The sequence below is a fragment of the Malaclemys terrapin genome, chromosome 1, assembly GCF_027887155.1.
Source record: "Malaclemys terrapin pileata isolate rMalTer1 chromosome 1, rMalTer1.hap1, whole genome shotgun sequence".
NCBI classification, from domain to species: Eukaryota; Metazoa; Chordata; order Testudines; family Emydidae; genus Malaclemys; species Malaclemys terrapin.
Window position 1 is genome coordinate 109,719,065 of NC_071505.1, and position 19,928 is coordinate 109,738,992.

The 19,928-nt window shown below is 43.1% G+C and overlaps 1 protein-coding gene across 6 annotated transcripts in view; it reads left to right on the forward strand.

The window, feature by feature from the left end:
* The window catches only part of WNK1 (WNK lysine deficient protein kinase 1), a 171,268-nt gene that overhangs the window by 94,345 nt on the left and 56,995 nt on the right, over positions 1–19,928 (forward strand). For 3 of the 6 annotated variants that reach the window (XM_054035099.1, XM_054035108.1, XM_054035133.1), the window contains 7 exons: positions 7,062–7,139; positions 8,458–8,607; positions 9,710–10,183; positions 11,366–11,647; positions 12,324–12,421; positions 14,115–14,277; positions 15,078–15,194. In XM_054035099.1, the coding sequence (XP_053891074.1) occupies positions 7,062–7,139; positions 8,458–8,607; positions 9,710–10,183; positions 11,366–11,647; positions 12,324–12,421; positions 14,115–14,277; positions 15,078–15,194 (1,362 nt within the window). Of the gene's footprint in view, positions 1–3,208; positions 4,403–7,061; positions 7,140–8,457; positions 8,608–9,709; positions 10,184–11,365; positions 11,648–12,323; positions 12,422–14,114; positions 14,278–15,077; positions 15,195–19,928 lie in introns of all 6 variants that reach the window. The other 3 variants (XM_054035141.1, XM_054035119.1, XM_054035125.1) reach the window with 3 other exon arrangements.

The following is a 19,928-nucleotide window of genomic DNA, read 5'->3' on the forward strand; positions in this document are numbered from 1 at the left end:
ATGGGTTGGCTACTATACTAACACTTCCATCTTTCCACTTCTTTCCTTTTTACAAGTATTTAATTGGGTCAGATTCTGACCTAATGGCTTCGGGGTTGTGTCAAAATCACAAAATCTTGGCTCTTTATTTAACAAAGCCATCTTCTAGAAAATGCAGTAAAACTAATATTAAAGAAGCAATTTTTTCCAAAGATTAAACTCTAACTTTTTGCTCCACAATTCATGTTGTGGATGATGCTTAACTCCTTATGGTAATCACTTGACTGAATAAAGCACTAAATGCATCCTATCAGTCCAGTTATATGTATAGGAAGCTAAACTCCTTTCTAGAAAATGAAATAGGTTTTGTGCAAGCAGAAAGACTGGAGAGACAAGTACCACTGACTTTGACATACACACCTTCCCCCACTCAACCTAGTGTGGACATCTGAAGGCTGTGCATTAAGCACCTAGGGTCTTTCATGTGTAGAATTGCTTGGTACTGGAAATACCACTTCAAAGCTTCCTGAAATGAGTGTACAGTGAGAAAATATCTCCTATGTCAGCCCTGCTCTTCGTGTGCACATACAAATTGCTTCTGGTAGGAGCACTAATGGAACCCTCTTCACCGTTGAATAATCAAAGGCAAGCTTGAGTCCTCAGAGGTGCACACTTCCTGTTCCCTGTGTGCTGACCTTCATTAAACTCCCTCATATCCTTTTGCACACATAGCAATCAGCATTAGTCTCATCATGTATGTGATTTTTTTTGTTTTGTTTTTTGTTTTAGCTCATTACAGTTGTACAACTTTTCATTTTAAAGCATTCATTTCTTAATTTTGTTTTCCTCCTTAGCCTCAACGTGGTCGTAGCATGTCAGTATGTGTCCCCCATCTTTCTGCTGTTCCCTCTTTGCCCTGCATCCTTCCCAGTATTCCTTCTACCCCACCGCCAGCATTGTGTGCACCTCTTTCTCCTTCCTACCTTCGGACTGCCCCTGAGGAAACCTTTGCAGAAAAGCTTTCTAAAGCACTGGAGAATGTCCTGCCCATGCACTCTGCCTCTCCACGCAAGCACCGACGCTCCAGCCTGCCCTCCCTCTTTGTCAGTCCTGTATGTGTTACTGTACACCTCCTGGTACACAAAGATAAGTTACCATTAAATACATCCTGGTTTGATTTATTTAAAGTAAAGAGGAGCTGATTTTAAATCCTGTGCCCTATGCAACTAGAGTGCTGATTCCTTCTCTTTGGGAAGCACCATGCTTATGTAACAACTAATGAGCAATGTTGGCACCTGAAGTTTGACTCAAGTTTTAGGGAAAGAACTGAACGTATCACAGAGGATAGAGAGAAGTTACAATCTAGTCTCTGTCCCATAAGGTTAGTTCACCTGCTTCTGCTTTTAGGCAGTCAGTGACATTCTTTCAGCTCCTGGATAAAATTGTTAATGTCAAATATGACCAGGTGTTAAAACTTACTAGTAGCAGCTGGTTTGCTCCAGAGCACTGTGTTTTAGTGGGGACAAAGACCTTTTAGATTTATAATGTTAAAACCAATCAGACGGGCTTCTATCAGTAGGAGTAGCAAACAGTTCAGCTTCCTCCTTCTGTTTGATTCTGGAGGGAAGTTACAGTTAAGTTTCCAATGTAAATATTGTCTTTTGAGTTAGAAAGACTGCTTCTGTTAGAGCAGATGTTAGATGCTAAGAGCATGAATGGAAGGCAGTCTTTCCAGAGTAAATGGATTCCATTTGAAGTTAGAAGTGGTTTTTGGCTTCAATTTATTCTTTAATTTGAGGAAATATTTCCTTTTAAGGGGAGGTTGGAGAATACAGAATCAGTTTCCAGAACACAGGAATAGAGTATAAAGGACATGTCCTTATTCACTTTACTGTGCACTATGGGAGTTTGCTGCTGCTTTTTCAGAGGGGAAATTAAGTGATCTGTTTGATTATAGTGAACTCAAAGAATCAATCACAATGTCATGGTGAAATCGGTTGCTGGTAGCTCTTGTAGAATCCTCCTGAAAGAGGGACAATATTGCATCATGGCTCGATATGCTGGGGCAAAGTGAGATGAAAGTATCTCACCGAACATTTGGAAATGATGCTCTTGATTGTTACCCTGCTGTTGAATTATCCTTGAACCAGATCTTCTTAACTGACTTGAACTTCTAGCCAATTGGAAGCAACTTCTTGGCAAGTTCTCTGACTCCAGTAGCCTGTAGTAGTCAGTGATTGCCCAGTTGCTGCTGTTCTCCCAAGAGCAATTAAATAAATATGTAAGTACTGTTGGTGAGAAAGTATGAGGTGCTAGTGAAAATCAGTAGTGACATATATAGTAAAAATGCATTACTATTACAAATTACAGTACAACTTTTCCTCACCCTTCATTTTGGCCCTTGGAAAAAGAGCCAGGATGGGCCGAACTTAACACTTTAATCAAAAAGTGTATAACTTTGCTTTTGAGAACTTCACTGCTGATTTAGTACAGGTCTATTCAGATTGGAGATGCAAGAGTAGTCTAGTCAATTCTAATGAGTGTTAATTGCTTGCCTATTGAGTACCACAAATGTGAAGGGCAGTTGAAATCAACTGAGTCCAAAGATGATGCAACATGAGTGACTCTTAAGAGATGTCTTAATCTTGCGACCTTAGAAGGTTCATTCGTTGCCTTTTAGCATATAGCAAGTACTGAATGGTTTTTGAAAGAGTAACAACACTACATCTTCATGGGCGATAATCCGAGTTAAGTAACCAAAAACTGAAGAGCTCTTCTCCCTTTCTTGCCTTTTTTGTGTACCTTGTAAACACAAAATCAAGAGATTGTTGCCTTGCTGCTAGCTAGTTCAGAGTTGGTTGTTTTGGTATAATTTGCACACAAATCAGTTACTCAAAGGCTTAACTTAAAGCAGTTGCAGGTATTGTGAAAGTAAGTGTTTCATTGTCCGCAGCAAATTATCTCTTTTGTGAATGAGAAGAAGGGGGCTGTTACGGAAAAGCAGCTTTTAACAAAAGCAAATACTTCCATATGCAGTCATGTTCACCGTGGATGTATTTAATGGATATTTACATTTTGTAATTTCCAAAGCAATGTATGTGTTATTGATCATGAACTTGGAGTAGTCATTCTATAAGGTTACTACACAGAGCTGCCTAGTGAGCTGTGCATGTTCATGTCCTTTCATTTCTAAATGTATGAATTACTTGTCTTGTTCATATCAATACAGCCTCAGTCTCTGGTGCATCCGTGTCGGGGAACACCAACGTTCCCAGATTCACAGATATTTTTCCCAACCATTCATGAACGGCCAGTGTCTTTCTCGCCACCACCTGTCTGCCCGCCGAAGGTCACCATTGCTCAGCGGCGCAAGAGTACCTCCTTCTTGGAAGCCCAAACGTGCCACTTCCAGCCCTTGCTGAAAACTGGCCAGAGTTTACTTCCACCTGGTGGTAGCCCCACAAATTGGACACCAGAGGCAGTCGTTATGCTGGGCACTACAGCTCATAAGGTCACTGGAGAGCCCCTACATGTGCAAGTCAGTTCAGCACCTCCTGAGGATGCTCACTATAGAATGCCACAAGAAGCCGTGTACTTAGTGGGCATGCAGTACCAGCCACAGTTGCCAGAGCATTATGATACAGTAGCATATAATTCCTATGGGACTGAACAGTACTTGAAACAGGTGGCTGAACAGAAGCATGTGCAAGATGGCCCTCTTCAGAGCTCTGTTTATGACTACCAATCTGGGCAGACCTTCCTGCCAAGACATTTACAGAGCTTGAGGCTGGATTCTGGAATGAGCCCACTTTCACCATTGTCCAGTGTTTCATCTCCATTAAGTGCAGATTCCACACAGTTGAAATGTCACCAGGTATTTGTTCCTCATTCTGCACCTGCTGTGCTTACTCACAGTGGTGATGGCAGAACAAGCTGTGTTTTTGAGTTCCATGTACACACACCAAATTCGGCTCCAGGAGAAGGGGGTATCTTACCCCAACGTATTTACAGAACCTGCCGGGGGTCAATGGATTTTAATCAGGAGGAGTCCACTCAGGCAACAGGGTTGCATGGTCGCCTCCAGCCTGTGACAGAGGAACTGTGTAACTACCTTGTTCCTGAGCTAACAGTACCCAGAGCGGGATCTATCAGAAAGAGCTGGCCAGAAGGAAGTCCAGAATACTCAAGTGATTCATCACAGCTGACTTGCTCTGACACTGGTGATTTCCAGTCTCCTCCCCCAACAGGGGTGTTGTCTACAGCTTTTGGTTCAGACTTCTCGTTGCCCATTGTCCCATTGCCTCAGACGGTATTTCAAGAGTCGCAGCTCTTCATCTGTTTCCAACAGGGAGCCTCAGCTCAGCAGGCCTTGTCCACCTCGCTTTCATCAGGACCACCTGCACTCTACCCTCAGGTTACAGGAGCAAACCATTCCAGAATTTCTCTGCTGTTTAAGTCCTCCTTTACACAATTAAGAGCCAGGTTTCCCTTCTTTCCTTCTCCTCTCCCTTCCCCACTCCAAGTTGTTCTAGATCTTGGAATTCAGAGGATATGTTCCCGCTATATCAGTAATATACTAGGATCTCAGTAGCTTACCAGGTCTCACCTAAATAAGTGAGACATCAACAGTTAATCATTCTACCTTCAGCCCAGGCTAAATCTTGGTAGGTGGGGCCTTCTAACATTTGTAGCAAATAGTCAGTACTCCTTATTGTATTTTCCTAGCTGATGTTCAGCTCAGAGATCCAGGGGACTGAAATGCAGGGTTGATTTTTCATCCTGAAAAGGTTATGGATTGGGTACAATAAGGTATGACTAATTCTGTGGGAAGAAATACTGTGACGAGAGAATCATGCTTTCTCTGGTCATGCAGTCAGTGTCTTCAATTAAAGAATTTAATATTGTTTAACAAAATACTATTCATACAATGTAGGATAGAAAAACTAAAATGCCAGTTTCTGTCCACTGTCCAGATGCAGGCGAAACTCTTACTAGGTTTCAAAGGGATTTCAGGGGATGAGGTGTGTCCATAAATATACACAGATCTGGGAATGTATTTATTGAAGGAGCACTGGGAAAATAAATTTTCATAAGTAATTTTCAAAGTTAACTATTTTGATAAATTAAAATGTAAACTAAAGCCAATTGCACAAATTGTCTGAGCTTGATATTCATAAGGTATCATTTCCACATAATGGCAGTACCTGGGAATGTTAAAAATAAAACAAACTTAACATTGTTGGAATTTACATATTTTTATCGATACATGTAGTACTTTCACTTGCAAGAGCCAGGAGAGAAGAGGACCTACCTAGAAGTAGACTTCTCTTCTCCCTTACTCCACTCATTTCAACAGTGAAGTTAGGATTCTCTTCACTGTTGCAGTAGCTGGGGACTAGCCCATTTTTTTGGAATGGAGGAGATGTTTAGGAAGAAAAGGAGCTTTGTTGTTCTGCAGTGTATAAATGTAGAAAGGTCAGGAACCAGGGATTCAGTCTGAATGCTTTCCTCATGGGATAGTGGAGACTTTCCTTTCCACCCACTCAACACAAGTATAGGCTTGTGGGGATAGCTGTTTCAGAATGCAGCTTTTAAGCACCAGTCTGTTAGATGACAGTTGCTGAACTCCAAGGGAGCCCACTTAAAGCATAGTGAACCTTCAGTGTAAGCAGAGTGAAAGTCTAGTGAAGTGCTTTGAAACAATTTGGGACTATACTACCCTATAAACACTATTTTGTTACAACAAACTTCAGTAAGTGGTTTCCTATGTATGTTAAAGACTAAACGAATGGCTGGGAAGGTAGCCCAAAATAAGGAAGATAATCCATATGAGATATTTTATTAAGAGCTCTTGACTAATGTGTTAAAATAGTGCATGATTTAGGACTTAAACTGTAGCCTCATGTAGAAGTGGCATTACCTTAGTATGTAACGTTCAAATCATAACGAATAGACAATACCTTCAAGAAACTATTAAAAGAGCAAAAGAGAGCTTACCTGGATGGTGTTGTGTTTTCCAAGGATTTTTCTTAAATCACAGGAATGCTTTCCAAAAGTATTCATGGAAGCAATATACTGCAGGCATGTACACTATCTCTAAGGGAAATCTTGTGGCTTTAGTAATTTGAAAGAATATTTCATACAGTACTTTATACAACTTTCTAAATGTACTAGACACTTCCTACTTTTTCAGCCTTCCCACTGAAGTGACAAATTAAGAAAGGGAGCTGGGTGACCTTCCCTTTCTGAGCTATCCTGAGGGGTATAATTACTGTAGGTCCCAGTTTCTGATACAGAAGGATATTTAGTCAAGTGGGAATGAAACTGCTGAGAGGGTAGTTGCCATACTGTTTCTTCAGTCTCTTCCACATTCGCTTGTAATGTCCTTCGTCCATTCTTTTATTTGCTTATTCATTCGAAGTTGTCTCTTTGTGTTAGCTAGGACTCTGTGGACTGGAACCCTCTGTCTCTCCAACAGCTGATCCAGTTGATAGGCTCTGAACATTTATTAGGGTTTGAGAATCTGGAAGTGATTTGATGTGGATTTTTGACATGTCTTTCAAAGTGAGCTGAGGACACACACATGCTTGATTTAATACTGGTCTAGAACTCTGTATCTTTCTTCAGCTGATGCTCAAGGATACAGATTTCATATCCTTTTTTAATTTTCTTTCTTTTGCCCCGGCCACCTAAGTGTGCTCAGTGTGTAAATGTTTAATGCTTCTGTTCCCGGCTATCATACCAGGACAGCCTGACGTAGATCCTAAAAAAACACTGCAGAAGGATGAAACTGGTAGGCTGACTTGCCTAATATGGAGGGCTGTTTGGGTTGCACTGGTGTCTTTTTTTTTTTTTTATTTTTATTAGTTGTTCTGGAAAGCTTAACAAAATAGAGCTCATCACTTCCCCATAATGCTCTGCTCTGTTGAATAGCTCTATATTAAAATTAAGCCATAGTATTGTTTTGTTTTCATTAGAAATTTGTTCCAATTAGACCATCCTAGTCAGAAATTATAGATGCTTGTTGCAGAAGCCAATAATTGCCCAGTCTGATTCTACCTGTTTCCATTTTTTTCCTGTAGACACAGGTGCAAGGCCAGCCAGTCTCAAGTAGTATATCAGTGGGGGTACCATGCCAGCCTACACAGCAAAGTCAGCAGGTAAGAATAACAGTTCCTAAAGCTGGGACTGATGTGTAGTAAGTTTAACTTGCAGCTTGCTTTTTATGGGAAAAAGTGAACAGGAGGATATCCTCGTCCTTTGTAGAAAGGATATAGGCTTGTTGGTGCAGATGCTAGGCACAGCTGCCAACTTTTTTATATTCTGGTGACTTTTTTTATACATGATGGCTTATTTTTGACTCAAGTATGTAATTGAAGCTTTCCAGATTTGAATGGGGATCCTCTTGATGATGTGTTTGAGTAGGAAAAGGTGTACATCTTCTCTACTCTCGCAACCTCAAGTTTACCACATCTAGTTCCAGTGTGTGCTTGGTTTTGAAAGTGAAAATTTGTAAGCTAAGTACAAGTGGACTATAGTGCTTGCAGAATCTGGCCTTCCAAATTTTCTCAATGATTTTCTCAATGAGGTTCCCTGTGCAGGGGCACCTTCTCATAAGGGTATGGTAAAAGGACTTATGTCTAGGTTTTGGGCAAAGGGCTGAATAACTGAAAGACATGTTTTCTTACTTGGGCACTGATACAACTATTTTGTAGGATCTTTTTGTGAATGCTGTCTTCTGTGCCTTTCAGGAAGGTGTTTAATCTCTCTTATTTGAAAAGAGAGCTCAGACTAACTCTTAAGTAATTTTAAGATCTAACAAAATGATTGGGTAGGTGGAAACATGAAGATGAAACACCAATCTTATGGTAGCTTATCCTTTTGTCCTTCTTGCATTGAAGTTTGTATAGTGTACAACCCTATTGTCATGATGTAAAGTGTAGTAGCAAGTAGACTTCAGACTTAATTTGTGAATTTCTTGACTTCTTTGGACAGCCTTAATGCTAAGCAGCTATGCTTAGTGTAACTGTAGAATAATGTGAAATCAGTCTTACTAGCTGTCTAATATACTTGTTCCCACATCTGTGTTTCTGATAGGTACACAACAGGGGTTCCACTCAGAAAAACTGTACATCTTCTCTTGACAGCTTTGACATCTGCCTATTCTAGGTAGCCCTGTCGGATCGTCTGGCTTTTGTGATATGAAATATTTTCTGTGCTGAATAATATTCTGTTAATTGTTTCTTCACTTACACTAATTCTGTAACAGGATGCGTTAGCTTCCATTGTAACTAGTGAAAAATTAGGGCTCAGTGTTGGTGCCAGAGCTGTTTTAATGCTGCGGAATACAAACTATTGTATATGGTTATCTCCTATATTTACAGAGTGAAATCTAGGAAAATCTACCCAAACACATCTAAATCTGAGACGGTTTTATCTGAAGAGAAAATAATCTCTTGCCATCTTTTCTTGCAACAGAGTGCACAGCAGCTGGCTCCTTCCCAGCAGACAGGACAGTACCAGCTGCAGCAGTCATCCGTTTCCAGTGGAGCTACCCCATCACAACCAGTTTCTCAAACTCAGACTCCACTGATCATGCCGATGCCTCAGGTACCAGCTGGAACTCAGGTAATTAAACTTGGTCTTTTGCAAAATTAGGAGATTTCTCCTCTCTTCCTTTGTTGGCTGCCCCTTTTACTGGTCTGCCTTGTGTCCTAATGGTTCAGAAAATACTGCTGGAGGTGACACGATTATTCTACTATGTTTAAAAATTTGGCAGGAACAGAAATGTCTGTATGCCTGGAATCCCTTTCTTTGGAATATGTGGCAGAAGTTCAGTTGAGGAGCAACAGCACTTAAAAGGGAAGCCTTTCTTACATAGAGATCTTTGTCAGGTTGTCTAAAATGTGACAACAAGACACAACTTCTGCAAAGATTAAAATAATGTGTCACCTGCACTTTGAGGAGTTTCATGTGGCATTGTTGACACTTATGTAGGAGAAACCTACTCCATCCAAATTACATTTGTATGTTCATAATCAAAAAATTGTTCTCCAGTTAATAAGCATGTACACTGCCTCTTCTGAACTGTTGTCCTCTTTTCTACCGGCCTTCCTCCTTCACTCCTTGGCCAGGATGCTTCTATTACTGAATGGTTTTATTTCGGATTGGCTCACATTTTTTGATACTATGAATGTGAGCTTTGTTAAATTTAAAGGGTTTTTGTTGCTTGTTCATTTGAACTCCTTTTCCAATTGATTGCTGGCTTCAATTGACTTGACCTTTGCTGTTCTCTGTATGCTGACAGTGGCTTTTCACTCTCCATTGCTTCCTGTCCAGACCCGAAATGGGCAGAGTTCCCCATTTTGTTGTGGGATTTGCATCTCTTCCCGGTAGGGGAGGGGGGAGGGAGGGAGGATTGGTTGTAGAATTAGAATGAGAGAGGACCAGAGTTCATTTACATACATGTTGGTGCTGCAGCAGTGTTCAGATCTTGCTGTTCTACCCAGCACAACATACATGTTGCAAAAGGTGGTTTAGAGATCTTCAGGAACTAATTGCAAAATGAGAACCCTTTGGAACACAGCAATCAACGCTCCAGCTACTCTCCCCAATCCACTCTTAAAGGGTGTGATAACTTAAATAATTCTTTTCTTTGACTCATACATTAAAAATTTTTCTGCAACCCTGCTTCCTAAAAAGTCTATCTCTATTTTCTTTGCATCCCCAGCTTCCTGTTTCCCAAGCAGTGTCGATCATCCAAGGCGAACCTCAATTACCTGTTTCAGCACCTTCTCTCCCTCAACCTTCAGTTGCCCCAACCATCCCCATTGGCTCTCATTTTCTCCCTATGGGACAGCCCTTGTCAACCTCCCTGCTCCCCCAGTTCTCAGTCTCTCAGCTCCCCATAGCAGCATCTCATGCGTCAGTGGCTCAGCCAGGCTTCCAGTCTCTGCCTATCTCTATGGCAGCTGGCATTAACCAGCCACTACTCACTCTGGCCACATCTGCTGCAGCAGCTGCTATCCCTATAGGATCAACCATTGTCCCTAGCCAGCTTCCAGCTGTTCTACAGTCTGCGGCCCAGCTGCCCAGCCAGGTTCTCCCACAGCTCCTGCAGCCAGCTGTTCAGTCCATGGGATTACCAGCCAGCCTTGGACAAGCTGCTGAAGCTGCACTTCCAGCTGGAGATGCTTTGTATCAGGTATTGTTGCAAGCCAGCAAGAGGTCTCCTAGTCTTCTGTTCCTCTGGGGCACTAGACCTGATCTGCGTGCTGCAGATACTTGCCAGTACCCGAATTTGGCGGGGGAGAGAACAAGCCACATGTGTTTTCTCTTTTGTTCATTTAAAAAAAAAAAAAAATTCTCTCATTACACTTGTATGCAAGAAGGCATAGTTTCATTAAATTTTATTTGTTTTTGGAAACCTAACTCTGGATTTATTGGCAATGGAATTTCTCTGAAGAGCTAGTATTTTTTTTTTCTGCTGTATGTGACAACTATGAATTTGAAAATTGATAATATTTTATCACCCCTGCCAAAGACATCAAATTGCTGGTCTGTGTCCTGGAAAGATACTGTGTAGGGTATCTGGCAACACCAGTCTTCTGGCACAACTCACTGGGGGAAAATTGATATCTTAGCAATAAACCAAACTATGTGATCCCTGAACATAAGTGAAGTATCTGATGCAAACATGGAATGTTGAGGTGATGGACAGGAGCTAATCAGTGTCTGATTATTTAGAAGTTTAAACATTTACTGCTGTCAGGGTATAAAAGGGACAACCTGCATAGTGATGGGAATAGAGGCCCAACATGTGATGTTTACCACTATTGTAATGTAATATATATTACATTGAAATGTGCTGTCCAACAGCAGATAATAGCAAGTACTGTTTACTTGCCGTGTGTAGCAATGTTGCTTGGCTCTCAGGTGAGCCCACCTCCTGAGTGTGGAAAGGGGAGAGATTGTAGGAACATTAGCTATTAGTTATGAAAGATTACCAGCAGAGGTTGCATATCCTGTCTGCGTAGTGGCCATTCAGCCTGCAAGCTCTTCAGATTTTCCACTTCATAATTTTGTAGATAACTATGGGGGGAGTTGGAAGGATTCATTTACCTGCTAGGGACTTTGAAACGCTTCCCTTTTGTGAGAGCCCTGAGAGAGAATTTGCTGGTTCATACTACATGATTGTTTTGGAGGGCAGTCTGCTCTGTTCCTCTTGGAAAATGATTTTTAGAGGTGCTTGAACATTCTGGAAGGGTGTCAGGTTGGAACATGCCCCTGCAGCTTGACTTGCCATGTTTTCTTTTTTCAGCCTTTCTTTCTGATTTCCTAACTTCCCCTGAAATGCACTAACTCAGATTCCTCATTTCTGTCACAGGGCTTCCCACCTCGGCTGCCGCCGCAATACCCAGGAGACTCAAATGTTGCTCCCTCCTCTGCTGTGGCCTCTGTTTGCATACCTTCTGCAGTACTGTCCCCTCCCTTACCCACTGATGCATTGGCTCAGCCAGGCTATCTTGCTGCAATGGTGCAGCCTTATGTGGAACAGAACATTTCAGTTCCTCTGGGCGGTCTAGGAGGACAGGTTCAAGTGCCACAGCCTGCAGTGAGTTTAGCACAGCAGGTCTCATCTGCGTCTTCACAGCAGGGAGCTTTAGAGGTAAATGTAATCTCTGCAAGTTGTGTGTGTAAACTATAAATGTCAGGACATAAATTACATTGCACTGTGGGGTAAATTAATCCCTTCTGGGATGATATTCAGTTGGACATAATGAACTAATGTCTCAAATGACTTTTTCTTACAGCAGAATGTCATGCCAATGTGGGGACCTTGTTGCCATTGGCTGTTCTGTTGGGAAGTGAGTGTGCTTCCCAGAGGCAAAAACCTGTTAACACTTCACTTCTTGCTAGTACTCTAGATCCTTTTTGGTCTTCTCAAAGACACTCTGCCATTGGTAGCCCTTGAGAATCTCTCTTATACATGTTCCCTGCAGCCTTGCTGTTGTTGGGGGAGAGATTTGAATTGTCTTTGTGTGCTGCGTTGGCTTCCTTGTTGCACAGTCTGCTAGTAAGACGCTGGTTGCATGGCAAGCTGTACTATCACAATGTAGCAGATGGGATGGCTGACCTCACCAGGCGCTCTGTATGAGACTTGCACTAGAGCCCTCTTCCTTGGGTATCAGATTTGAGAGGACTAGATCCTGGTTGTTATAAATTGTTCTGGAGAAATGGTGCTTTCTAGCTTCGAAGTTTGATTGGGGAAAAAATATTAAAAGGTTGATTGTGGTAAGAAATAACTCATTGGCGTGCTTGAATGTTTGTTTTTCTCTTCGCAGAGTACTCAGGGAGCCTCACAGACTGCTCCTTCAGAATCTGTACCATCAGCACAGCAACAGCTTGCACAGACTACTCCATTGGTCTCCTCACTAGACAGGTAATCAGTGGGTTTTACCAAGTTGAACTTTTTGGTCGAGCGGAGTTTCTTCCCTTGGTGGCTCTCTGGCATCTGTTCTTTACTAGGGATATTTTCTATGTAAACTGAGGGAATAACTTCCATTTTTTTCTAGGAGATTTCTCTCCAAATCCTCCAAGCCTCCTCTTTTTAAGCAGGGCCTGGAGAAGGCACACAGATTGTGTGCAATGATCTGATGTTACCATGCCCGAGTGGGTCACAACTGACAATACCAGATTCATGACAAGCTGCTGAGAATTAGGGCAACCTCCCCCCCCCCCCCCCCCCAAACTGGTGGTTATTCTTCCATATGATTTACCAAACCAGCAACAAAAGTAAATTTCTGTCTCACTACATTGGCTAATGAGAAGTCAGAAATAGTTTCCTTAAGTATCCCAGCCTTTGTTCCAACACCTAGACACTAGACTTAGTGATGAGTGGTTATTTAAAACCAATTTCATCAACCAAAGGGGGGTTCTTCTCCCAAAGGACCAGTCACATACCTAGGTCAATATATAACTCAGATCTTACCCAATAATCATGCTGTTGCCAATCCTTTAGTATCTAATATCTAAAGGTTTATTTATAAAAAGAAAGAAAGAGGTGAGAGTTAAAATTGACAAAAATAATCAAATACATGCAATAATTGCAAAGTCCTTGGATCAGGCATAAAACTGCTGGCTTGTTAAGTCTCTGGTTCCTTCCAAAAGATTGGAAGGTCCCTCAGTCTCTTGGTTAGAATGCTCTCATTAGTATAAGTCCATAGTCCAGAGAACAGAGTGGGAAAGAGGCCAAGTGGAAATGTTTCTGGGGCCTTTTATATTTTTTGTCATATGATGGGTCTGGTCTCAGTACAGTCAGTGGAAAAGTACAGGCACAAGATGGAATGAAGTGTCACATGAGCTGGTCACATGCCCTTGCATGTTTTGATGAGTCATAGCAGGGGCCATTACCCATATTCTGGCTGGAAAGTTCACAGGAAAGTCCATCAGGTGGGGATAAGCTGCTTCCATGGCCCATTGGGTTCATTGTTGGGCCATCAACTTGAATAGTCGGTTCACAATGTGCTGGCTAGACTGGATGTAAACTACCTTGTGGGAGTTACCACATTTGAAATACAGGTGTAGTCAATATTCATAACTTCAGAAATGAAAATGATAGGTGCATACTAATAGGATAATCATATTCAGCAAATCATAACTTTTCCATTGACCCCTCACATGACACACTTTGTACAAGATTTGTTGCAATTGTATAACAGAGGTAGCAACAGTAATATACATGGTCATATCTTAATCTGATAATGTCACACCTGATATGGTAATCTATTGCAATTACACATCAAGCAAGGGGGTTACTCATTCCTGTGATACTCATACTTATTCAGGGGTTGAGCCTTGCAGAGCTTGATGCTTCATCCAGAAGATGTATTTAAATGGATTATTTTACAAACATATTTTATGGATCCCTTCCTTTCATGTGTGGTTACATATTTATTATTCAAGCAACCATATGTGATTAAAGGATTATCCTCATACCCTGTCTTCACAAGAGTAACCAGTATTGCTCTTAAGAGGCCACCCTCTCTTGGGTTAAGAGGGGAATTCAGTCATCACACACTAAAGAAGTTCAAATATTTGTGAAAATTATTAAAACTAATTATTTTGGTTTTTAGTGCACATTCTGATGTGGCTTCGGGCATGAGTGATGGGAATGAGAATGTGCCAGGATCTAGTGGGAGACATGAAGGGAGAACCACCAAACGCCATTATCGGAAGTCTGTACGCAGCCGCTCTCGGCACGAGAAAACTGCTAGACCAAAACTGAGAATTCTCAATGTGAGTTATGGCTTATTTCAGTGACTGTAGTAGTGGATAATGTCTGTCTTGAGTTTTTACAGAACTTCTCTACCCACCATCCTGAAGAGGGGTATCCTTTCTGTTTCCCTTGTATCCTAAATTCTGATAACGGCCTCCCATGTGAAGTGGCTAGGCTTCCACCCCATCTCTTTTCTTGGTGTCGTACACTATACGAGGGGTGTACAAAATATTCTTCCTGCTTTGGAGGTCAGATAGTGTTCCAAAGCTGAGCTATTAGCTATGCTGCGGAGCATTAAGCACAGCAGAACATGGTCATTCAGGAAGCAGTGATACCAGTAGTTGCTACAGAATATTTGCTTTGACATTTGCCTTGCCCCTCAGACTGTTGACTGGGCTGGAGTTCGTTTAAGAAACCTCACCCTATTTTCACTATTACCATTAATGACTTTCCTGAAATGTTGGGACAGACGTTTTGTTCTCTTTCTTGACATAAGCGGGAAGGTTTACAGAGCAGTCAGAGTTCTAGAGAAAGATGGTCTATGTTGAGCAAGAGGGCTTGAAGGTTGATGTGGTTGGGAATCCCTTAGAGGATCATTGCCCTTCAGTGTATCTGATCTCTGTCTGAGAATGGAAAGTGAATTGCTCAAGGAGGAGTACAGTACAGTTGGCCCTCTTGGAGATCTCTTGTTGCTTTTGTGCACCTGGCCTTCCCTGGCTTTAGGAACAAGAGATGTCTGCACACTTGTACTCAGTAGTTGTTCATGATATTCCATTGTGTTCTGCAGTTCAGGCTGGAAAGCATATTTCTTCTCTTTCAGGTTTCGAACAAGGGTGATCGGGTGGTTGAGTGCCAGCTAGAGACACACAATCGGAAAATGGTTACTTTCAAATTTGACTTGGATGGTGACAACCCAGAGGAAATCGCGATAATTATGGTGAGCTACATCTCCAGTGCAGATGGAGAATTGACCCTGATCTTGTTAACCATATTAGTTGTACAAATCATCTTAGATTAGAGTTCATCTAACCTGCCTTTTTGAATTACTACTATTCTTATTGCTTCCCTGTGCACTATAGTCTGTCTCCTCTTCCAGTCACATTACTAATATTAGAAGCAAAATCTTTCCCTAATGTAAAGAACAGTGTCCAAAGCCAACATGTTTGGTCCAGTATTTGCACAACTAGTTCATCTGAGGATTTGGGTCAGCTTCTATCTTAAAACTTCATTGTCTTCAAGTAAAACAGTTTTAACTTTGTACTCTAGGATTTTAAAAATCTCTTACTAACTGCTTGTTGTGAGCTGAGCTAATAAACAGTAAACTCGATTTCTGGAAATACAATATAAAACAAACTCCTCCAAGTGCAGTCCCGTTCCTGTCACTGGGGACCTCAATTTTCTTCAAGTACTGTCCCTATGTGAGCTCCATGGTAGGTGTATCTGAGTCCCTGTACCTCTAATCAAAGATTTTAGGTTGCAGTGTCTGTTCAGCCCGCACATGTGCTCTCCTTCCCTCATGATCTGCCTGGAGGCTATCTTGTGCGGGCGAACTGCCCACAGTTCCTTCTCGACTGCCTTTGGCCTCAAATGGAGCGATCAGGTGTCTTGTTACTCTCTGCATCATTAGCATAAGTAGTAGTTTAATCTTTTTGTTTCCCTTAATAGTTAGTTTCCAGGATTTTAAAAAAGGGGGGGGGACCCTTCTATTTCATGTTTCCTGCCTTTCTGGGGAACCCTCTACACCCCACCCTCCCCTGGAGGACGTTTAGTAGTTTAGACTCTCTAACCTCTCTGTTTAATTTAAAAAAAACAAAATAAATTTCTGCTTTCTTTGCTTTTGAGGGTGATATTACTGTGTAAAGTATTGGGAGAATCGTATATTCACAAAAGTGCAACCTCTGCTAGCAGCTCAAGGCGAGGTCTCAAAAATACCAAATCAGGATCTGGAGTTAAAATGCCTCCTGATGGAGAGAGCACTTCACTCACCAGCTGACTCCAGTGCCAGACATTCTCCAGGACACATGTTGTCCCTGGAGCCTTTAACTTCCCTTGGGGTAGAACTGAATGTTGCAAAGCTCCTGTCCCTGGAGTGTTCCACACATAAGCAACTATCAGTACCTACAACTTACCACCGACACTCCTCCACGGCACCAAGTGAATCCGTGGAACCGCAAGAATTCCTGTGCCCTAGAGCAGTGGTCTCTGAACTTTTTTTGATTGCGCACCCCTATAAGTAAAATATTTTTGAGCATGTAACCCCCTGCCTCGCTGGCTCTACCATTTTTGCAGAAGCAAAAAAGAAAAAAAAAAAAAAACGCTCTGACTCCCGCCCGAACTGCTGAAGCAGCAGCAACAACAAAAAAGCTGCTTGGACTCCCGCTCGAACTGACGAAGTGCCAAAAAAAGAAACAAACAAAACAACACTCCTTCTGCCACGCACCCCCAAGGATCCTCTTGCGCACCCCACTTTGGAGACCACTGCCCTAGAGACCTGGAGGTCATGGAAGAACCACAATCCCCATTAATTGATACTGGGGCCCCATGCCTGGAATCACAGGACATTTAGTGCCAATGCCCTGGTCAGCACCACCCTTACCTTTGAGTCTGACAGTGACCAGGAGCATGTTATTTCCCTGACCTATCACTGTGGCGTGCCATCACAGTACTAGAGACCTCATCAACTCCACCCTCGCGCTGACCTGCAATCTTGGTGTGGGCCTCCTTGTGCACATCCACTACCCCCCTTCCCCCACCCCCAGTTGCCCTATTGGGATCCTTGGGTGATATACAGATCCCACACTTTGTGGGTGTCCGTGTCTCTGAGAGAGTTGGCAAGACTGTCTCCTGTAGCTTCACTATCTCTAGTCCCTGAACTGGAGGAGGAGGAAACTTTTGAAGCACAGGAGGAAAGGCTTGAAAGGGAGGCTATCACTCCAGCAAACTTATCTGGTGAAGATGAGAAGGCTTTAATGCCTCCCCCCATCACTAGCAGATGATTAAGAACTTTCAAGATCTTACTAAGAGGGTGGCAGATGAGTTGCAAATTCCCCTACAGGAGGTAGCAGATACATATCACAAGCTGGTAGATGTTCTGCATACAGTACTTCCTCCTTCTCCAAAATCGCCCTCCCAATTAAGGAGGCGCTTCTTGACCCTGCCAAAGTCATCTGGCAGACACCAGCCTCCATTGCATCGACCTGCAAGAGAAATATTACATGCCTCTCAGAGGCAGACTTTGTTTCTACATCCTCAACCCAATTCAATTTCTGTAGATGTGATTAATGCATGTGGCAAGCAACATCATGCCAAGTCGACCCCATATGATGGAGATTGGAAAAGGCTAGATTTCTTTGGAAGGAAGACTTATTCGTCTGATATTGAAGTCCAGGGTCGCAATTTGGTCATGGCCAATTATGATTTCATTAATTATGGAAAAGTCAGTATGTTCATCAAACATTTACCAGAGGCACAAAGAGCAGCTTCAGGTCATTGTCATAGAGGGCCAGTTAGTGGCCAGGACTGTGCTACAGACAGTGTTGGATGCAGCAGATACAGCAGCCTGCTAGGTCTCCATGGCAGTGATAATGAGGCAGGCGTCATGGTTACACCTTTCTGGGTTGCCCAGAAAGGTACAGACTATGGTTGAGGATCTCCTATTCAACGGGCCCAAGCTCTTCACTGATATGACTGGTGCCTCTCTCCACGCCTTGAAGGATTCCATGGGAATCTATACAGCGGACAAAAGAGGAGATATGGCTCTCAACCACAGTACAGGTCACGACCTTCTCAGTACCCACCCTCACAATGCTATTATGAGCCGCAGTGCAAGAGGCTCAGGGTACAAAAGTGAAAACTGCACCCCAATATGCAACCTCTGACTGTCTCTTCTCAGCACTTTAGACAGATTGGTTGAGGGCCTGAACAACTACGCCTTGAAACATCATCTACCATCTATGCACCTGTCACATGATTTTGGCAATCACCTGACCTTCTTTCACAGCAGCTGGGACAAATGGCTCTTGGAGATTATTTCAAAGGGTTACGCCATTCATTTCTCGTCCCTCCCCCATTCCCACCCTCCTTCGCCATCACTCCTCAGGGACTCTTCTCACGAGAACCTGCTTCGCCAGGAGATAGATCTGTTACACCTAGGAGCCATAGAACCAGTCCCAGCAGAACTCAGAGGCAAGAGATTTTACTTCGATTTATTCCCTGATCCCCAAGGCAAAGGGAGGTTGTACACCCATTCTAGACCAAAGGGCATCAAACAGATGTGTGAAGGTGCATAAGTTCAAGGTGGTCATGCTAGGAGCCATTATTCCAGATCTGGAGCAAAGAGCTTGGTTTTTGGCCCTCGACCTACAAGATGCCTACTTCCACGTCTCAAATCTGACCGTCTTACCTTTGGGCAAAACCATTATCCGTACAGATGCTCCAATTCGGCCTCTTGTCCGTATCCAGGGTATTCTCCAAGGCTGTCTGTCATAGCGGCACACCTGCAAACATAAGGCATTATCTACATAACTGCCTTGTTGAGGATGCCATATGTGCCACTCAGATCACCATGCGCACTTTTGCACAACTGGGCTTACAGCACAACATCCAGAAATCAACCCTCAGCCCGTTACAGCGACTGGAATTTATTGGGGCCAAGCTTGACACAGTGCAAGTGAGAGCATTATTCCTGCTGCACAGATTTACCACCCTCACGAGCCTCATAGAGACAGTCCAGGCTAGCCCACAAACGTCAGCCAGGAACTGCCTATAGTTGCCCAGTCATATGGCAGCATGCACCTTTGGCACTCTGCACGCCTCATTGTTCATGAGGTGTCTTCAGATGTGGCTCAGGTCCGTCTGTTCCTTGAACAAGGACAGGCTAAGCAAACCGCTATCGATACCCTCCACTATAAAGCACTCCCTGGACTGGTGGAAAGACGCATCCAAGCAGACGTTTCATTTGTACAATTACTACCAATGCTGACTCGGATGTAGGTCTCCCTGATAGGCTGGGGAGCCCATCTGCATGACCACAAGGTTCAGATCAAATGATCTCGTATAGGAGCAGCTCTCATATCAATCTTTTTGGAGTTAAAAGCCATCAAACGCCTGTGCACACTTTCTCCGATTCATCAAGAATACCACGTGAAGATCACAAGAGACAATATAACTTGTATATTTTACATCAATCACCAGGGGAGTGCCTGATCTCCCTCCCTCTTCACAGAAGCACTCAGACTTCGGAATTGGTGCATCTGACATAGCGTGCTTCTCAACCATCTACCTACCTGAGATGCAGAACGTGACAACCAACAGTCTGTCTGTCAGAACGTCTCTCATGACCAGAAATGGGAACTGAACTCAGAGGTGCTTCATGACTAAGGCTACAATTTAGTCACAGGTATTCTTAATAACTCATGAACAAGTCATGGGCAATACACACAAAATCACAGGCCCGTGACCTGTCCATAACTAAATCTTAAGGGGGTTACTGCTGGGGGGTGCCAGGACTGCTGCTGGGGGTGAGGGAGCATCTGGAGAGGTTGCTGCTGGGGGGGGCAGTTGCTCCAAGGGGCTGCTGCTGGGACAAGCAGGGGGCCAGCCACGGTACCAGCTGCCGGGGGCCGCCTGGGCACCACTACTGGGGGTTGCCCAGGGAAGTGGCTACTTCGGC